The sequence below is a fragment of the Gymnoscopelus microlampas genome (assembly GCF_963454915.1).
Source record: "Gymnoscopelus microlampas genome assembly, chromosome: 19".
Classification (NCBI taxonomy): Eukaryota; Metazoa; Chordata; class Actinopteri; order Myctophiformes; family Myctophidae; genus Gymnoscopelus; species Gymnoscopelus microlampas.
Genome location: NC_139956.1, coordinates 4546794 through 4569299, shown reverse-complemented (window position 1 = coordinate 4569299; position 22506 = coordinate 4546794). Strand labels below are relative to the sequence as shown.

Sequence of the window (22506 nt, the reverse complement as noted above, 5' to 3'; positions counted from 1 at the left end):
TAATAGAAAAGCACTTAGTGTACAACTACTAGCAGCTTGCTAAATAACAAAAAATGATACTATACTCAACTACCCAGGGGTCAGGAGCTCAATTCTCTTCAGATGTTGTTTACACACTGAACAAGAACACTCTCAACTGGCTATTTAACCCTTGAGTTGTGCTGGCCAAACCAGACACTTCACAGGGCAATCCAAGTGGCCTATTGAAACTACTTCTACTCCAGGGTGCCAATAGCCAACTGCTTTTAGCACAAAAAACACAAAAACTACTAGAAACTACAGACTACCACACAAGCTAATAATACAGTACTAATAGAAAAGCACTTAGTGTACAACTACTAGCAGCTTGCTAAATAACAAAAAATGATACTATACTCAACTACCCAGGGGTCAGGAGCTCAATTCTCTTCAGATGTTGTTTACACACTGAACAAGAACACTCTCAACTGGCTATTTAACCCTTGAGTTGTGCTGGCCAAACCAGACACTTCACAGGGCAATCCAAGTGGCCTATTGAAACTACTTCTACTCCAGGGTGCCAATAGCCAACTGCTTTTAGCACAAAAAACACAAAAACTACTAGAAACTACAGACTACCACACAAGCTAATAATACAGTACTAATAGAAAAGCACTTAGTGTACAACTACTAGCAGCTTGCTAAATAACAAAAAATGATACTATACTCAACTACCCAGGGGTCAGGAGCTCAATTCTCTTCAGATGTTGTTTACACACTGAACAAGAACACTCTCAACTGGCTATTTAACCCTTGAGTTGTGCTGGCCAAACCAGACACTTCACAGGGCAATCCAAGTGGCCTATTGAAACTACTTCTACTCCAGGGTGCCAATAGCCAACTGCTTTTAGCACAAAAAACACAAAAACTACTAGAAACTACAGACTACCACACAAGCTAATAATACAGTACTAATAGAAAAGCACTTAGTGTACAACTACTAGCAGCTTGCTAAATAACAAAAAATGATACTATACTCAACTACCCAGGGGTCAGGAGCTCAATTCTCTTCAGATGTTGTTTACACACTGAACAAGAACACTCTCAACTGGCTATTTAACCCTTGAGTTGTGCTGGCCAAACCAGACACTTCACAGGGCAATCCAAGTGGCCTATTGAAACTACTTCTACTCCAGGGTGCCAATAGCCAACTGCTTTTAGCACAAAAAACACAAAAACTACTAGAAACTACAGACTACCACACAAGCTAATAATACAGTACTAATAGAAAAGCACTTAGTGTACAACTACTAGCAGCTTGCTAAATAACAAAAAATGATACTATACTCAACTACCCAGGGGTCAGGAGCTCAATTCTCTTCAGATGTTGTTTACACACTGAACAAGAACACTCTCAACTGGCTATTTAACCCTTGAGTTGTGCTGGCCAAACCAGACACTTCACAGGGCAATCCAAGTGGCCTATTGAAACTACTTCTACTCCAGGGTGCCAATAGCCAACTGCTTTTAGCACAAAAAACACAAAAACTACTAGAAACTACAGACTACCACACAAGCTAATAATACAGTACTAATAGAAAAGCACTTAGTGTACAACTACTAGCAGCTTGCTAAATAACAAAAAATGATACTATACTCAACTACCCAGGGGTCAGGAGCTCAATTCTCTTCAGATGTTGTTTACACACTTTAACCACATTATCCACTTTCTGCTCGTTTAAGTAGACAACTATACGCTCAGGTAGACAGGATTTAAATTCCTCTAATAATACCAAATCACGAAGTTGGTGAATAGTCAATACCTTGTTTGCAGTGCACCATTTGTCAAATAAGACACTTTTCTCCCTGGAAAATTCTACATAAGTCTGGTTGGCAGTTTTCTCACAGGACCTGAACCTTTGGCGGTACGCCTCCGGCACTAACTCATATGCCCTTAGTATGGTTTCTTTTACCACCTCATATTTGCGGCTCTCCTCAACAGTTAAGGCTGCACACACATCCCGAGCTTTTCCCACTAATTTGCACTGCAGTAATAAACTCCACATGTTCTTTGGCCACTTCACCGTGGTTGCAATGCGTTCAAAAGTGTCAAAGTACGAATCGAGTTCTGTCTCTTTAAAGTGCGGTACCAAAGGAATATGCTTACTGATGTTGAAATCCTGAGAGCATCCCGAAATCCTGGGCTGGGGGGCAGGTGACCTGTCGAGCTCTGCGGCCCTGATGCGGAGTTGCATCAGCTCAACCTCCTTGGTTTTTGTTGCGAGTTCCACCTCTCGGAGGCGGAGGGCCAGCCCTAGACTATGTGAGTCCCCCCCAGCATTGGTACGAGCTATAAGCGGATCTATCTCTGAGTCCTGAGGTGAGACACTAGCCTCTCCTTCCTCAAGCTCAGTGAGCGCAGGGGAGCCTGTGTCAGCAGTCGCCTCCACATTCTCACCCGAACGCCCAGCCATATTCTCCGCCAGCCCGATGCTTACACGCTCTATGATCCCTTTTTCAGTAAGTTTTCCCTCTATATGAGACCTTAGTTCGGCCTTATTGGCACCCGATGGGACAGAAATTTTGAAGACTTTAGCAATCAAATTTAACTCAATTTTAGTGCATTTATCTAATTTGTCTAGAGTGGGAGAAGTTGGGAAAGTTAATGCAACCTCATCTGGTTCTACCGCGGACATTACAATTAATCAAATACTCTACCTAACCTGCCAACCAAAACAGACAACTGGAGCAAAGTTTTGACTACTCACCAGATCGAACGAAACCCAGAAGGACCTAACCAAACCCATGCAACCTGTTAAACGAACGAATTAAACCAAATTCAAATAATCCTCAAAAAAGGAATAAGTTTCAGGGGTAAACTTTTGAACCAAGCCGAGTCCCCAAATTATGTTATAATTTGGATCGATATTTTTTTATAATTTGGAACGGACGAGCCCCCAAATTATGTTACGACCCCCTGTCTAGGGTAGGGGAGGTGACATAATAATGGAGGACAAAGTCGCTTTCAAAAATGAATTGCTTTTATTTCCTTTTTTTATGCAGAGATTTCAAACTCTTTTTGTCTTTTTTCACCAGTGCCAAAGAACTTCAGGGTGCCGGTTTACATTTGTAAAAAGGCTGCCTAATAAAGAAAATTACCCCTAACCTAAACCTAACAAAAGAAAAATATACATTTACTAAACTTACTTACCTAACTAAAGAATATACAAAAACAAAGTGGTTTAACCAACAAAAAGACCAAACACCCCTACAAGGCGAGTGAATAACTAAATACAAGAAATAATGGAAGTGGACAAACAGTTACAAGATAATGCTTAACTCAAAATAATACTGGGCAAAAAACAACAAGTTTAACTATAATTAAATTATAGATTAAACTAAGAAACTGAAAAGTATAACTGAAGGGCAAACAAAAGTAGCTAAAGAACAAACAAAATAACTGATTGAATCAAAAGTCACTGATGGACAAATGAACAAACAGAAGGCAAAGAAACAGAAACAAAACAAAACAGAACAGATCAGACCAGGCTACATGGGTTCGGGGAGACAGAGGGATTGAATCTCTGCAGCTCTTTCAAGTGAGAGCAACCAGTCCCCATGACAGACAGAGCAGAATGAGCTTTTGTAGGTGAGCTTCAGAGAACAGCCAGCCCTGGCTAGGGCGGAGACAAAGGGGCGACGAATGGGAGCAGGAGAACAGGGCCAGAGGCTGGACCTGTCAATCTGGACAGCTGGAAGGCAATCACTCACTCACTCATACCAGCACCACACCCAGACTCAGACTCACAGCTTCCACCACCACTCATGACCTTATATGGAACACAGAAAGACAACAATATAACACAAGCCACACATAGCACAGACATATAACCAAAATATAACCACACATAATATAACCATACGGCTAGGGCCGTAACAATAACCTTTGTTGATAAATTATTCAATCAATCAATTAACCAATGATGCAGCTTATGTGCAGGTCTGGTGATATGTGGTCTGGGTCAGGTCAGTGTGTGGCTCAAACATGAAGCCAGTGCCAGGCATGCATAGTACACACATACACACACACACACACACACACACACACACACACACACACACACACACACACACACACACACACACACACACACACACACACACACACACACACACACACACACACACACACACACACACACACACACACACACACACACAGGAACACTTTCAGCATTTGGAAGTATCGTCATTATGTTGAGTTCATTTCAGTCAAAGATACAAACATATTAGACATGTTTGAGAGGCTTCATTGTGTTTAGTGCTGCTTTTAGGAAGTTTCTGATTCCTCCTGTAAGGATAATTCATTCTTAGCTGTCTGGCAGAAACCTTGTATCTCCATATTTTGACTTTTTATATTTCTTTGTAAATTAATGCCCTACTTCATTAAACAAGAGTGTCGCACAAAAGTAGTGATAAAAGCAGATTTACAAGCCCACAATGCATTGTGGTGCATTGTGGGCTTGTAGATTGGTTATTGTCACCATTTTACAATGTTTTTTAAATAATAATGAAAAAGGAATGGTTTTGGACGCCTGGGTTTCCACCCGACACCAACGGTATGGAATATGAAGAAAAACAGTAAAAGTAATAAGTAATATAATATGTAGGTAATATAAAGACCAACACACACATATATATTTCTAAGCTATAATGTTTAAAAAGAGGTTGTTAAAAGTAAGCGTGTGTTTACTTGACAAAGTCACGTTCATGGTTAAAATGAATGTTTTTTTACTGTGTTTCTGAAACTCGGCGAGGCAACAGGCTGACTTTAATCATTATGCTGAAATCCTGCGTCCTCCATGACTGCAAGGGGCTGCAAATGTTTGGCCATAAAGACCCCAATGTTTTAGTTATGAGTTTGATCTGTCTGATAATAACATCTGCTTGAAGACGCTGTTTAAATGCTATGAAGTCTTCTTTCCTACCCGACTCTCTCCTCCTTGCTCTGTCATCAGACACTGTGAGGATTTCTGCATAAAATGGTAGTCTATATTGAAAGCAGGTTATTATAATCCATAAGGTGTTAGTTGGACGCTGATTGTAAACAGTCAACGTTTTATCCTCCATGTCTTGTCATTGTCGTCACCCGTCATATAATACTTATTATATTAAAGGAGCACTTCACCCCTGGAAGAACTTTTGTAGTATAATATTTGTAGTAGATAACAGTAGCAAATTTTGACATTTGCACCCTATGGCCAGAACAATATAGAAGTATGTGTTTTTGACTGGGGTTTGACTGGACTGCAGTATTACTACAATGACCATAATGCTTTGGGGCACTGCCCTTCCTTGATGGGAGGGGAGAATGCGTGGGGGTGTGGTCTACATTGTAACTTTCCCCTCCCAGTTCTCACTACAACATCAACACATGTTGATGTTGTCATCAACCAGTGTTGCCATGTCTGCTTATTATAAGCGACTCTGGGACTTTGTAAATATTGGTAGTTGAGGGTTACTTTTTTTGGGCTTGTTTTTAAATACATAGATAAAATAATTGTGTACTTGTCCACGGACCCTCATCTGAAATTATAATTTCTGCCAAGGACCCCTGTACCAGATTTGTGTTGTTAAAATGTTTCAAAAATATTCCATACATTTAGTGCTTTTTTTACTCAAGATTTCTTAGAAAATAGCAGATCTACAACCTCACAATGCGTCACATCGCTACGCGTTGTGAGCTTGTAGATCGGCAATTTTCAAATAGCCTATGTCTAGGTTTCAAGTGCTCTTGGCCTATAGGTATTTTCTTTTGGGCTTGTTTTCATAGATCTGGTTGCTTATTTCTCTCACAAGATCTGGCAACACTCAATCTTCGCTGCTGTTGTATTGTATTCTGTATCGATTGCATCTTTTAGCAAACTAAATATCATGTGTAAATTAGCAGAGTAGCACAAAGTGTGTGTGTGTGTGTGTGTGTGTGTGTGTGTGTGTGTGTGTGTGTGTGTGTGTGTGTGTGTGTGTGTGTTCAACATTCCTTCCCAGTTCCCACCATGAAGACAGTCCGGTGCTGGTGATGTCCATCTAGTCGGGACATCCATGGCGTTGAGGCATAGTCAACAATATAATAAAACAAAACGTTTCATACTCATGTCATGCATTTTTCCTTATTTCTGAGAACATAATGTTTCACTGTCATTTACAGTTATATTCTTTGGACTAAACTTGGCCATTACTTTAGAATAGATGACATGCTAATGTTCAAATACTCTTGTCATACACAGCCGAATCGTTTTCTTTTTATTTTCAACTGAGACAGTTTCATGCTTTCAATTGGTGTATATGGATAATGTTAGGTTTTACTATAGCCTATTGTATCTAAGACCAGTAAAGTTGAATCCAACGTGCTGGGGTCCCCAGAAAAATAATGATTGCATGTCGAAGTAAATACTAAGAGAATGAACAAGAGTTTTTCACTATTATATCTGTAATGCTTACAAGTCATGTAATTATGTACCATATTCTGCCAAATGAAAGACCATCTCCTATCCTATATCATGAAACAGTTCAAAAGAACCCTTATAGATTTGGGTGTTCATACATTTTGTCATTATAAATGCTTACACAATGTAGAATATACCAATGAGTAGAGCAAGCAGTGTGTAAATGTAACCGTTTTATTTAGAAAAATAATATATATGGCTGTAGTCCCAGGTCTTCAACAGCAGTTCCATTTTTGCAGGCTGATGACGACTTTCTGTCCTGTCATTGGAAAGAACACATTAGATTAGACTTGTAGTTTACATGGATATCATCCGACGTGATACATAATTTGTTCTTAGTTGCATGCGCACCGAAAATAGCAGACCTACAAGCTCACAAAGTGTTGAGTCCGCGACGCGTTGTGAGCTTGTAGATCTGCTATAAGGCGGGGACAAACGACGCACCCTTTTCTTTTTCCCTCCCTGCACAGAGATTAATTAATTTCATGTAACCATACTTTTTTTGTGAACAAGAGACACTTGTCTTCTCCCATTACCCGCAGTCCGTTTTAATTTTAGTGAAACGAGTCGAACGCAATCAGTAAGTAAAGTGACGTTGTGCTACTCTACGCACACGGCCGTCAGTCGGGACGAAACATGTCAGTCATGGCGGAGCTTCAACCTGGTGTTTGCACTTTCTACATGTACAGACCGTACATCTACATAAACGTTCAAATTTCAAATATAAAGTGCTGACCTCATGCCACGGATGTTACAATTTGAATCGGGTGGGTCTAAGTACCAGTATCTTCCGTATTGTTTAATAAAAAGCATTTTAATCCAATCGGTGGCCATTTTCTCCTTATGCTTTCAATTACGCGACCCTATCGGTTGGGATGTGTATTGCACTCTGATACATTAAACATCTATGAGAAAATGGCCACCGTTCGGATTTAAATGTTTTTTTATTGAACAATATGGAAGATACATGTACTTAGACCCATCCGATTCCAATTGTAACATCTGTGGCCACGGGGTAAGAATTTTATATTTGAAATATGAACGTTTATGTAGATGAAAGGGCTGTGAATGGAAAAAGTGCCAACACCGAGGCTACATCAAAGTCAACAATGACAAACGTTCCGTTCACGCCAGGCTCCACAAGCTAGTTTAGTCTACCCAAGGGATATACAACATGAGATTATAGTGATAGTGGCAACTTTACAGCATGTTTACTTACTCGAGAGACAAGCGTCCACCGTCCACGGTCCGTGTACATTGTCAGTTCCACTAAGAAACATCCCCGACGGGTTGTTGCTCCTCACTGCCCGCCTTAGCTGCGTGTGGGTCCGGGTACTAAAGTATAACTCTGATATGTTTACACACGCCATGACAGTACATGTGTGAGGTAGCTAATGGGAGTTGCCGAGTGGGGAAATGTTTGGGAGACACCCTCAGGGGCCGGTCCTTTGAACCATGGGCGTTGGTTTGGGTTTGAACTACACCTGTAGTCACCTGCAGTATGTAGTTCGGACATAAGGTGAGACACGGCTGAAAACGTCATTTTCCGCGTCATTTGACGCTTTCAGCCGTGTCTCACGGATCAAACGGATCAAAAATCTAAAAACACAGATACAACACAAAAAAAACACCAGGATCATGTTTATGGGGTCCTAGACTTCATGAAAAAAGGTTTTGGGTGAAGTGTCCCTTTAATATAGTAAGTGAATCCATAAAGTCTAATGATGGTGTTATTGAAGCTCACAACGTGTCACATCGGGTGATTTAATTTAATGACAGACATATGTGTGATATAGTCAGGGGTGTATTGGTGATAATAACTCACATATCGTCCTGTAGCTCTAGAGCAGTGGGTTTCAACTCTTTTCATATCAAGGTCCATTATTTATTCGGCATGTTGAGCCACGGAACCACCGTTTGATGAGATTTAGACTCTCAGACCCAAGACTTATATTTAAGAATATAAGAATATTTTGTTGTCGTTGGATACGATTTTGTCCACAATTCCATCCATGATGTATTGATGTTGGTTCAATAGGAGAAATAACAGGCAAACGTTGATCAAAATAATAATTCTTGTACATTCTCTAATTGGGTAGACTTCTTCTTCTTAAGTAATGCAGATGTTTAACAATAATTTAACTCTTGAGAGCGTAACATTTTACACTCTCAAGAGTTAAAGATCTATAAGGGTCCATTTGGTTACCAGCTCTCCATCATTTAGTTGGGGACCACCTGGAACCTTCTCAAAGCACCACTGGTTGAGAACCACTGCTCTAGTGCATCAGCAGTCCCAACAGTGCCATCTACTGGCTTGAACTAGTCAAGACACAGAAAAACTCCTGTAGCAGCGCGGCAGCCATAGAGTTAAAAAATAAGGCAACAGCACGATGCTTCCTGTGGGTTAATTTAGTAACAAGCAATTTATTACTGTTCCTGAATAATTATAACCAAAACTGGTCATGAGATCCAGGTGAACCACTCATTATTAGTGAAATATATGAAATATATACAAATAGGCTAATTATATGTTTTATTTTATTTTCTATATCAGTACTTTGTGTGCACTAATTTCTATAGCCTTAAATACATATTTAACTATTTATTCATTCATTTATCACACACATTTTACAAAGCGGCAAAATAAGCCGATCTACAAGCTTACATGCACCATGTTGAGAGCTTGTACATCGGCTAATTTAGCAACAAATACGTTTGAAAACCACTGATGAATATAGAATGAGGAGATGATTAAAAAACAAACGATTTAGAGTGAAAAAACATCCTTGTAAAAGTATTGTATTAATTATATGTTCCTACTTCTACAGGTACTGGAGGCCTGGTGCGCCTCATGCTGAAAGCAACAACAACCCTAATGCAGAAGAAGACTGTGTTGAGTATTATGATGGGTCTCAGTCTGGCGCTCCTAGCAAAGGATGGGAAGATGCACCGTGTTCTACCTCTTACATCTACTGGATGTGTGAAAGAGCTCTGTGCTGAAACCATCATGTTCACCATGTATCAGTTAGCTGGTGTGTTGTCTGCCTTGCAAGTTCTACCCAATATGCACTGTAGACATTACATCAACATTTATATTCATATGTTCATATATATAGTTAAAGGGGAGCCTATAGAATGTGAATAACATTAATCTAACAGCCATCTGTTCCATTTTAATACCATATTTCATGTAGATTAATATAATGTTTGCTCTGTTCTTAAAACAGTGATGTTATGCATCTATTTCTCACCAGTTTTAATCATTTTATTTCATTTTATTTTCCATTTAACTTTCTTATTGATTGATTATACAACAGGTAGTTCCGACCAAGCAATCTGATTGGTTGAAATAGCTTTCTAGCCGTGCTTCAAACCAGCATCATAGCACGGGCCGAATCACATTAATAAATCACTCCGCTCTGCAGTCCGCGCCTGCTTAGACCATATATGGCACAGCTGTGCTGTGACGTCACGCTGTCCCACGGTACGAAAACAAACAGAGTATCCTGACCCACCGCCGCCACCGGAGAACAAACAGCTACGCAAAATGGACTATGTTGTGACTATGATTTATTTGGTGGACTTACGGTTGATCAATGGTTAGAAGAGGATGAGAAGGAGAAAATAGCCGATCTACAAGTTCACAACGCGACGTGTTGTGAGCTTGTAGATCGGCTATTTTCGCCGTGCGATACCTTCGTACGACGGAGCATATAGCCTACTGGAATCAGCTGTGATGTGCCTCAGCTGTGTTGCTACAGGGACTATTTTGTCTCAGTCAAATAAACTCTTCTCTTTACAGGGAAACATAATAGCTAAACATTTTTATTATGAATTGCCCCACAATATGAATACATTTGGATGTGTTTTGTTGGTAACTGTTGTATAATCGCAATATTACACTCGAGGGTGTGCTTTACCTTACATTATTGGCACTTCAGTGATGCTGGCGGAACTCGGCTGCGCCTCGTTCCTGACCGCATCACTGGCGTGCCAATAATGACGGTAAAGTACACCCTCTCGTGTAATATTGCTTAATTATGTGCTTTAACCACTTAAGCCCTATTTTATACTTTGGCTATTGGAAAATAGCAGATCTACAAGCTCATCACAATATGTTGTGAGGTTGTAGATCTGCTACAGGACCACAATGAAAACAAGCCTCTAGGGATCTTTGTGTTTTCCTTTTAGCTTCATTGTAAAATCAGACCACTGTACTATTTGCAAACTGTTAATAAAGTATTCAATAAATCAAATGGTATTTTTTTATTCTAATGTAAAGCACTATCATGTTTTGTATTGAAGGTAATATACAAAGATGTACAAGTTGCATCATTAGTATTATTATCATCATCATCATCATTATTATTGTTATGTCTGTAAAGCATTATAAACACATTCATGAGACAACACTCTCATACAGTATGTTTATAATCATGCAATACATCTTATATCAATGTTTATAAAGTATAGGTCGTGGGCATATTGAACATTATATACATAAATACTATTCTCACGTTGAATTATTATTATTATTAACTCAACAGAAGTAACAGAATTACTGTTTGTACTCATTTGATCATTAATGTCTCATATGTTAACATGGACATGATAGAAGTACTCTAGCACCACCTTGTGGACCAGACTTTTCATTTGTTTAATACTTGTAAAGAAGAAGAGTTCATCCAGGTGATGCCATAGGACGGATTATTATGAGCAGTGGTGAAAAGTAACTAAGTACATTTACTCAAGTGCTGTACTTAAATACAATTTTGAGGTACTTTTACTTTACTGGAGTATTTCCAGTTGTCTATACTCTTACTTCTACTCCACTACATCTCAGAGGCAAATATTGTACTTTTACTCCACTACAATTATTTTAAAACTGTAGTTACAAGTTACTTTTCGGATATAAATGATTACATTATAAAAGGTACATTAAAGGCACACATGGTGTAAGAAGCACTCATATTATTATTGCAAATTAAAGGGATATTTCAATTTAAAACAATTCTGGGATCATTTTAACGTCTACTCAGGCTTTTGTTGATTGATTCAATATGTACATTACAGTCATTTAGCAGACGCTTTTATCCAAAGCGACTTACAATAAGTGCATTCAACATAGGTAAGGAAGGAAACTACTAATCTCCAGCAGTCTTAAGCGCATTATTTTCTAAAACAAGCAACTAAGAGTATACCTAGCGCTAAAGTAAAAGTGCAATTATCAGCTACCTACTTTCTTAAACAGATGAGACAAACAGGAAAATCAAATGAGCAAGAGCTAAAACAAATATGTGTATCGACTAAACAAGATCCAATAAAACAAGAGCTCGTACAACTAGTTAACAACAGGCAAGGCTAAGAGGAAGGGTCAGGGTAGTGAAGAGGTGGGTTTTCAGCCTGCGGCGAAAGATGGGCAGTGACTCTGCTGTCATGATATCAATGGGGAGTTCATTCCACCACTGTGGGGCCAGAACAGAAAAAAAGCTGTGACCGTGATAGGCCAGAAGGACCACTGAGCGACAAGGCAACCAGTCGCCCCGAGGCGGCAGACGGAAGTGGTCGGGCATGGGTGTAAGCCTCGACCATAGCCCGGAGGTAAGAAGGAGCTGTTCCTTTCACTGCCCTATAGGCTAGCACCAGGGTTTTAAACTGGATGCGAGCTGCATCCAGTTTATTCCACTACAGTGGATGTTGCTTATAGGTCTGCATAGGAAGCTGTACATCCAACTTATTGTTTATAGCAGGACTCTTCAACAGGGTCCTCAGAGTTGCCAAATGTTTGAGCATCCCTATTATAGGGGGAACATTTGCTGAAAATAGCCGATCTACAAGCTCAACACGTGTGAGCTTTGGTGTAAAGGGTGGATGGGGGGGGGGGGGGGGGGGTAGCAGACAGAGTACAGAGCCAAAGGTTTACCAAGTATTGAGGGTTTAAGTGGTTAATATAAAAACAATCACACACACACACACACACACACACACACACACAGGTCCCGGGCCCCCTGTTGAAGACCCCTGCTTCAAAGAGTCTCCTGGTGTTCTATGTTTACAGTTTAGGCATTTAGCAGACGTTCTCAATCCAGAGGGATTTACAGTAAACAAGGACACAAGATAATACGTCATAATACATCAAATCAAATAGAAATAGTAATACATAAGTAAACCAATAATCTAATAACTAATACATACGTAAACCAAGAACCTATCTTCAGCCTGTACATTGAAACCATACACACTATAGGATGCCAGGTCAACAATGACCTGGCATCTGTCTATATAACATGCTATCTAAGTTATATTTTAGCCTTTGCATAATCCTGCAAGGACGTCAAGGCTAGGACAAGTGCTACAGGCTGAAGTGGAGTCTGAAGAGGTGAGTCTTCAGATTACGGCAGAAGATTGGGAGTGAGTCTGCAGTTCTAATTGCAATGGGGAGTTCATTCCATATGTAACACTACTGTCTGGTACCGTTACTTTAAAGATAAAGGCTCATATGGATGCTATCAATAAACCCATTTAAAAGTGACTCTATTGTACGTATGTTTCTTTTAACACAAAAAAAAGTTTTGTTTCATGTTTTGTCATTATTTACTTGTATTATTTTGACTGATTTTCAGACATAAAATAACATCTACAAACTAAGTCATAGGTTATTAACTAATCATAGGTTATTATTATATTATAGGTTATTATCAGACCTTTTTTGCATCCCCCTTTTTTTTCCTTTTACATGTGTAACCATGGCAGAAATATAACAGATGTGTAACTTTGACTACGCCACCTGAGTTGCACCCAAGGAATCATTAATTAAAGTGCTAAAGTAACCAACACTGAATTGCAACAGAAGTTTGTTTGTAAAAGGGAGCAGAGACGTGCTTCAAGATAATCAAGTACATTTATTTTAAATGCCACATGATGAATTAAACAAGTTAATCACAATTTAATGTTACAAGGTGGAAATAAAAATACACAAGTGAAACCACAGTCAGACTGAAGGGGGGAGGAGAGAGAGGGGTTAGTAGAGTGAGGGTTCAAACACTTCAAAACTGTACGACACACGACACTATTGGTGGGTTAGGTGCACACTACAAACCATACACACATGTAGTGGATAGAAGACAGTTCTCCCCCACAGTGCAACTGTGGTCGCCTCCAACTATTGGGGTACAAGAAATGACAATTAGCAATATAAATGACAGTGGCAGTTGGTCGTCAATGAAAATAAAATACAATACATAGGAAATAAGGGTCTAACAAAAGGGGCAAAGGCAGCAATGGAGCTAAGGAGCACCTATAAAACAAAACACAACAGTTAGCCTCCACAAGGCATTCTAATTATACATCAAAATACATTCAAATCGAAATACAGAACACTATATTAACGGTCAATGTCTGTGTCTACAGGCAGGGGCACCTGGCAGCATACACAGGGGCACAATGGCTGGAGTACACAAGACTCAGGTTAGGTGGGGTTTGGGCCCCAACACCTGGCCTACAAACAGCCTCTTGGCCTCTGCTTAGATCCTCAACACTGAGGCAGAGAGGAGGGCGCCTGAGGAACACAGGACCATTAAGAATAAATAAATACAATGGTTTAAACAACAGTTCAAAAGCAACACAACAATCCATTGCCTACCTTGCTCAGACAAGCCAGTGCATACAGAGAGCCAAGCAGGATTGAGTGAATGAGCACCAGGCTTTATAGGGGAGGGGTTAATCACAGTGACTACTTACACCTGAGTAATTGGGGCGTGGACACAGAACCCTGAATGGACACAGGTCTCCCTGTTAATAACTCTTTAACTGTGTTAAAATCAATGATAATAAAAGTAATTCAATAAAAAAGACATCATATTAATTAAAGAATCATATCAATAACAAAATCAACTCAATCAATTTTGACAGCTTATAGCAGGACTTGTCTTGAACTGAATATTAACATGTTACTGATATGATATTCCTGAGTTCACGAAGTTCTTGAGGGATAATAAGTAGAGCAAAAAAATCATACAGTCATGCTCCAGAGAAGTGTAACATAGATGATATCACGAGGTACAGCTCCTTGTCATAAACACACACCTGAGGTGATGGAGCAACAGTGGCTCAGCAGACAAGAGCAACCGGTTCAATCCCTGAATGCATGGAGAAGTGTCCTTGAGCAAGACAATTAACCCCTAAACTGCTCCCAATGAGCAGGTTGGTGCCTGGTTGCTGTCTGCCGTTGGTGTGTGAATGTGTGTGTGAATGTGTGAATTTAATGCACATTGGCCACGGTTACATGGACACTCATGTATTCATTCAGAATGAATTCATTCCGAATGAACTCATTCTGAATAGAGTAATCTGTTCCACTCACCTGTTTACATGGGACCTGAATAAAAGTATTCCTCGTTTACATGACCAAAGCATTCATTCGGAATATAAGTTTGTTTGACATGCGCAAAGTGGTTCCCGCCTACGCCCGGGCATGGACCAGGGGCCACTACCCGGAGCAGAGCTTCACCTGGTGGGCATGGGAGGAGGCAATAACCCCCTTGTGCCTCAGCAACGCACCGAGTCCTGGCCAGGCAGCGTTGTATGCGGTGCAAGCCTGTGTTCTTTTTTAATGCAAAAGTAGCAGATCTACAAGTTCAGACCAGTTTCTTTTTTTGTATTGGTACCAGACACGGTAAAACGTAGGCTAGCCTTTTTGTCACATTTCTCATGTAGGTACGATGATGTCATCGCGCATTCGCACATGGTCATTATAATAATAAATAATACTTAAACACCGGACCGCTCATGGTCATTATTATAATAATAAATGGGGAGAGAGAGAGAGAGAGAGCAACACTACAGTCTATGAAACAAGGCACGCTCATTTATGGCAAAAGTACAAAAGTATTGGCATCAAAATATACTTAAGTAGAAAGTATAAGCTACTCATTATGCCGAGTGTCACGTTTTTCTTGTATTATTATGAAAAAGCTTTGAAACATGCTGTAACTCATTCACTGTGACGCGCGGTGCGCACACGGGTTGAATGCGGGTCTGTCGCCCTAAAACACAATCGCCCCGGGTCAAAATCCAGCGACCATGGAGCCGCCGTGGATGGCCCGGTTAAAAGGTGCGTGGGGCGGGGTGTTTTGGGACGACTGTTCCGCTGCTCATGTAATGAATTGATGAAGTGAAACTCATCTGTTTTCACTGCAGCTGCGCCCTAATAATCATTTATTTTTGTTCACGTATGCTATTAAAATAATGCAGCTATTGCAGTATTGGGCCTTAACATGTGATTAAAAATGTATATGTATTTGGCCCCTCATATATAAAATAAATAAAAATAATAAAATAAAATCTGATTTAAAATTGAAACTTGCATGCTGATCAATGCGTTTCTGCGTTTACGTGTGGACAGGGATTGTTTTTTTTTAAAATCTTTGTCATGTGGCCAGGGATTATTTTTAAAAACTGAGGACTAAAATACCCGTTTATAAAAAGATCCATATAAGTGTAGCCTAGGCCAGCAATCCTCCGAGCGTCCGTTCTCCTGGACAAGTCTGGGCTTAACCATTACAGGCTTATTAAATGACGCTATTAGAATCATTCATTTTATCCCGCAGGAGCGAGCGCTTCTCAGCACCAACCGTGGCCGAATTAGAGATTTGATAGGTCATTTTTGGACAATTCTGACAGCCCTACTAAGCACGGACATGCGCAAAGGAATGCATGTATTCCAAACAGACAGGAGCGTTTGGAATAAAGTGTTTACATGGTCAATTCCGATTGATTTAACCCGATTCAAACGGTCTATACCACCCCTCCTATTCCGAATGAAAATGCATTCGGGTCAGACTGGAATGGAATATTCTATTCCAATTGGGGTGTTTACATGAGCAAATCTATTCGGAATGAATTCAGCCATTCATCCATTCCGAATAGAAGTGTATTCATTCCGAATACAACTGTCCATGGCCACAGTTACATGGACACTCATGTATTCATTCAGAATGAATTCATTCCGAATGAACTCATTCTGAATAGAGGAATCTGATCCACTCACCTGTTTACATGGGACCTGAATAAAAGTATTCCTCGTTTACACGACCAAAGCATTCATTCAGAATATAACTTTTGACATGCGCAAAGTGGTTCCCGCCTACGCCCGGGCATGGACCAGGGGCCACTACCCGGAGCAGAGCTTCCCCTGGTGGGCATGGGAGGAGGCAATAGCCCCCTTGTGCCTCCGCGGCGGAGGTCTATCGGTCGTAGGCAGGCCGGTAAGCAACGCACCGACTCCTGGCCAGGCAGCGTTGTATGCGGTGCAAGCCTGTGTTCCTTTGTCATCGCCGTTTTAATGCAAAAGTAGCAGATCTACAAGTTCAGACCAGTTTCTTTTTTTGTATTGGTACCAGACACGGTAAAACGTAGGCTAGCCTATAGTATTTGTCACATTTCTCATGTAGGTACCATACGATGATGTCATCGCGCATTCGCACATGGTCATTATAATAATAAATAATAATACTTAAACACCGGACCGCTCATGGTCATTATAATAATAAATGGGGAGAGAGAGAGAGAGAGAGAGAGAGAGAGAGAGAGAGAGAGAGAGAGAGAGAGAGAGAGAGAGAGAGAGAGAGAGAGAGAGAGAGAGAGAGAGAGAGAGAGAGAGAGAGAGAGAGCGAGCGAGCAACACTACAGTCTATGAAACAAGGCACGCTCATTTATGGCAAAAGTAGCCTACAAAAGTATTGGCATCAAAATATACTTAAGTAGAAAGTATAAGCTACTCATTATGCTGTAACTCATTCACTGTAATTAAAACCCTCTTTCTGCGCCGAGTAGCGCGCGGTGCGCACACGGGGTCTGTCCATAAAGGTATAGGCTATAATATTACGGGTCTGTCGCCCTAAAACACAATCGCCCCGGGTCAAAATCCAGCCACCATGGAGCAGCCGTGGATGGCCCGCTCAAAAGGTGCGTGGGGCGGGGTGTTTTGGGACCACCGTTCTAGCTGCCCATGTAATGAATTGATGAAGTAAAACTCATCTGTTTTCGCTGCAGTTGCGCCCTAATAATGTTGTTTTCATTTATTTTTGTTCACGTATGCTATTAAAATAATGCAGCTATTGCAGTATTGGGCCTTAACATGCGATTAAAAATGTATTATGTATTTGGCCCCTCATATATAAAATAAATAAAAATAATAAAATAAAATCTGATTTAAAATTGAAACTTGCATGCTGATCAATGCGTTTCTGCGTTTACGTGTGGACAGGGATTTTTTTTTTAAATCTTTGTCATGTGGCCAGGGATTCTTTTTAAAAACTGAGGACTAAAATACCTGTTTAGAAAAAGATCCCAGCAATCCTCAGAGCGTCCGTTCTCCTGGACAAGTCTGGGCTTAACCATTACAGGCTTATTAAATGACGCTATTAGAATCATTAATTTTATCCCGCAGGAGCGAGCGCTTCTCAGCACCAACCGTGGCTGAATTAGAGATTTGATAGGTCATTTTTGGACAATTCTGACAGCCCTACTAAGCACAGACATGCGCAAAGGAATGCATGTATTCCAAACGGACAGGAGCGTTTGGAATAAAGTGTTTACATGGTCAATTCCGATTGATTTAACCCGATTCAAACGGTCTATACCACCCCTCCTATTCCGAATGAAAATGCATTCGGGTCAGACTGGAATGGAATATTCTATTCCAATTGGGGTGTTTACATGAGCAAATCTATTCGGAATGAATTCATCCATTCATCCATTCCGAATAGAAGTGTATTCATTCCGAATACAACTGTCCATGTAACTGTGGCCCATGTAACCGTGGCCAGTGTAAAGCGCTTTGGAATAACTGGCACTATATTAGCCCTGAAACATCACTGTCATATCATGACATTTACAACCGTTACATCTACATAAACGTTCAGATTTCAAATATAAAGTGCTGACCCCACGGCCACTGATGTAGCAAGTTATAGCGCTGGAAAAAAACACCGGCTCCCTATTGCTGCACCAATCTATGTGTTAATATTCTCATTGTTCTGTTTAATTTCCACGGGAATTCGGATACAGAGTTTACAATAAATTAAACTTGAACAAATGAACAAATGTGGTACTCTCTGTGCATAATACACTGTGCACTGTGTGCAGTGCATGAAACATGTATGCTCTCACCACACCCACACGGTGATATAACAAAGTGTACATAAGAGCTTCTGTTTGTCTTCTTCAACACTTCAACACAGGAAGGAAGACGACACACATCATTCTACTGAAGGTTTGGGATTCTCCTCTCCTCTCCTCTCCTCTCCTCTCCTCTCCTCTCCTCTCCTCTCCTCTCAGTTGTTACTTCTAACCTAAACCTTTCTCTCTCTCTATCTACTGAAGGCAATCATCTTCATCATCACCATCATGAAGCTGATACTTCTCTGCGCTGTGATGGCTCTGACTGGAGCTGCATCAGGTGTGTGTGAGTGTGAGTGTGTGTGTGTGTGTGTGTGTGTGTGTGTGTGTGTGTGTGTGTGTGTGTGTGTGTGTGTGTGTGTGTGTGTGTGTGTGTGTGTGTCTGTGCATGCGTGCGTGCGAGCGAGCGAGCATGCGTACTGTACGTGCATGTGTGGCTGCATGCATGCGTTTCTATGGTGTAGATTCAATAACCAGACTATTAAACTGTCCAGTTTGACACTCTGGTCTGATGCTCTAGTCAGAGGCTGAAGGGATCATGGTGGTGATGAGGACTTGGTGAGCTCAGATCAGCTCATGAACGTTTGGTCTTGGAAGGTGTTCAGTGAAGACAGAGCATGCTGGGCTGTGTGATGATGCAGGGTGTGTCATGTTTGATGGAGTGGCTGTGTTACCGACATTAGCCACCAGGGTTGTATAATAAGGCTGGTATACTTTATGTCTTCGCTGTCGGCCTGTCGGTGCAGAAACCTCTTATCTCCGTGTTTTAACTTTTTGTGTTTTGTAGTTAAATTAACGCCCTATACTTACGTCATAGTACAGCGTCACACAAAAGCATCAAATGTAGGAGATCAGCAAGCTCGCGAGGCGTTTCGAGCTTGTAGATCTGCTACTTTTGCTATTTATTTATTTGAATCCTGAAAAGTAACAGTTTTGGACATGTGAGGTTTACACCCTGAAAGAGATAGTCATCAAGCTGTACAACGGAGATAATTCGTTTTCCAGGGGGAGGTAGAAGTCAAACAGGGGGACAGAAATCCATACCTTATATACCCTTCATGCCACTGAGGACAAGTATTACAGTACATTTCTTCCTATTCAAAATGGCTCATTTACTGCCATGGATTTAGGAATGATGTCCTTTATTTAATTTTTACTTCAGCATTATGTCCAAGAAGATGTGCGTATGGATGGAGTTATTTCTCTGGGCGCTGTTACCTGTATGTCCGAGCTAAAATGGACTGGGGCTCCGCAGAGGTAATTACAATGAACTTCTACTTTGTGTATCTGTACAGCATGCAATGGTGTAAAGTAACATTTACTTAAGTACTGTACTTAAGTACAATTTTGAGGTATTTGTACTTTACTTGTACTTTACATTTCCAATTTCCTTCTACTCCACTACATCTCAGAGGCAAATATTGTACTTTTACTCCGCTACATTTATTTGAACACTTTCGTTGCTTGTTACTTTGTAGATTTTGATTATTATTACCAAACACACAAACCAATTCAGCTCCTATATACATTTCGGCCATTTGAAAATAGCAGATCTACAAGCTCACAATGCGTCGCATCGCGACACATTGTGAGCTTGTAGATCTGCTATTTTCAAAAGATTTGTATACATTTGAAAACTTCAAATGGGACATAATGACTTCAAATCTGCATAATGAGTAATTTCTAATTTGGTACTTTAAGTACATTTTGATGCCAATACTTTTGTACAGTTACTCAAGTAGATTTTGATTACCTGACCTTTACTTCTAACAGAGTATTTCTACATTGCAGTATTGATAATATTAATTAAGTAAATAAATGTAGTACTTTTTCCATCACTGTATGACTGATTATTCCATTCTCTATGTCTTCTCTTTATGTCTTAATGTAGAACAGCTGTTTGAGTCAGTATGCAAACCTGGCCTCAGTAACCAGCAGAGCGGAGGACATATTCATTCATTTCCTGATCAAATCTCAGTATGGTGAAGGTTCCACATGGATCGGGGGCCATGACAGTGTAAAGGTACAGCATATGTTACCCTACCGCAGTGGGTCTTCAATGTTTTTTCAGGCCATTGAGGACCCCTTAGCTGAGAGAGAGATGAAGCAGGGACCCCCCACTAAAAAGGTGTTGCAGATTAAATAGATTTCATAGATAGCTTCATAGACTTGTTTGACAGCACTGTCATCAGTGTTGTGTCAATTCATGTTTTTAATTATGTTGGATTTATGTTCATGTGCATTTACAGACAGATGAGTGTCTGGGGGCCGGGGGTCTCTTTGTTTTCGTCCTCTGGGGGCACCGCCTCCTTATATGTGTAAAACAGGAACTCGGTTTGGCTGATTGTTATGAAAAAACTGTTACTTTTCAGGATTCAAATAAAAAATAGCAAAACGCAGCAGATCTACAAGCTCAAAATGTGTCGCTCTGCGCCATGTTCTGAGCTTGTAGATCTGCTATTTTTGATACCTTTGTGTGATGAAGTAAGGCATTCAATATAATGTTACACTTTCATTATATTATATTATACTATATTCCACACTGTCCTCCTCTAGGATGGCGTATGGTCATGGAGTGATGGTAAGAGGATGTCCTATAGGAACTGGGCCAAACACCAACCCGACAACCGGGGTGGAAGAGAAGACTGTCTGCGTGCAAACTGGCAAAGTAGAAAAACACCCTCAAATAACTTTCAATTAAAAGAAAACGTAATAGCAACTCAAAGTAAAGATCATGTCATTTAGTTTATGTTGTCTGGAAGCCATTTTAATGCAGGACCTTGTCTATCTATGATTTCAGGTAGAGTCCAGTGGGATGACTTTGCCTGCTCAGAGAAACTTCCATCTATCTGTGCTAAAAGCAGCTGAGGCCCTTCCACCAACACACATGCACGCACGCACGCACGCACGCACGCACGCACGCACGCACGCACACACACACACACACACACACACACACACACACACACACACACACACACACACACACACACACACACACACACACACACACACACACACACACACACACACACACACACACACACACACACACACACAACGTTTGTATTAAAACATATTAGTCTCAAACAATCTGCCCTTTTTTATTTATATTTGTATTTATTTAATTTGTTAACTTATTTGGTGTGGGTTCTTCATGATGGACAGTTGTGTGTGTTTGTGTAACTTTAGAGAGATCGTGAAGATACAGGAAACCTGTGGTCACTTCTAGCTGCCGTCAGTACAGCCTACGCATGTGTGGTTCATGTTTATGATGAAAAAATAGAAATTAGATGAATTTCATCAGATAAGATCAGGTGTTAAACCTCAGAGCCAGCAAAGCAGAGGAGAGGTGACGTTGGTATGGGCATGTGTGCGTGTGTGTGTGTGTGTGTGTGTGTGTGTGTGTGTGTGTGTGTGTGTGTGTGTGTGTGTGTGTGTGTGTGTGTGCGTCCGTGAGTGAGTGTGTGCGTGTGTGCGTGTGTGTGCGTGTGTGAGTGAGTGAGTGAGGTGGTTTGTTTTTATTGGTTCACAGAGTGTGAGCTGTCACATGTGATATAAATGTAACAGTGCCGTCTACGTTTAGGACAGTGAAGACACGTCTTCAGTGAGTTGTGAAATGGTGGAACATGGCTGTGGCTGAACATTATGAAAACATTGAGCTCCAAGAGATGGACGATACAATCTATGATGATATTGACGCCTGGCCTGACGCTCAAGAGAGAGATCCACTCCAAGAGGAACATCATGTTGACACCACGACTACAACAGGAACTGAAGTACAAATGGCTGAAGAAGGACATTATGACACCCTTGACCTCCAACAGATAGGTGATGAGACCTATGAAAATGTTGCTAAGAC

At 40.6% G+C, this 22506-nt stretch overlaps 1 protein-coding gene and 1 long non-coding RNA gene across 2 annotated transcripts in view; one reads left to right on the top strand and one right to left on the bottom strand.

Annotated features, from left to right (window-relative positions):
• LOC311034878 (uncharacterized protein) overlaps positions 1–9658 on the top strand; it is a 38707-nt gene extending 29049 nt beyond the window's left edge. Inside the window, exon 6 of the mRNA XM_084042909.1 lies at positions 9293–9658. Coding sequence (XP_083899035.1) covers positions 9293–9464 — 172 coding nt within the window. The 3' untranslated portion in view covers positions 9465–9658. The remainder of the gene's footprint in view (positions 1–9292) is intronic.
• Positions 6625–8013, bottom strand: LOC311035562. Its single transcript, XR_014599742.1, has 2 exons — positions 7684–8013; positions 6625–6723 (listed from the first exon to the last, which is right to left on the bottom strand). It is a non-coding gene; the product is annotated as an uncharacterized lncRNA (long non-coding RNA).
• Positions 9659–22506: the final 12848 nt, after the last annotated feature.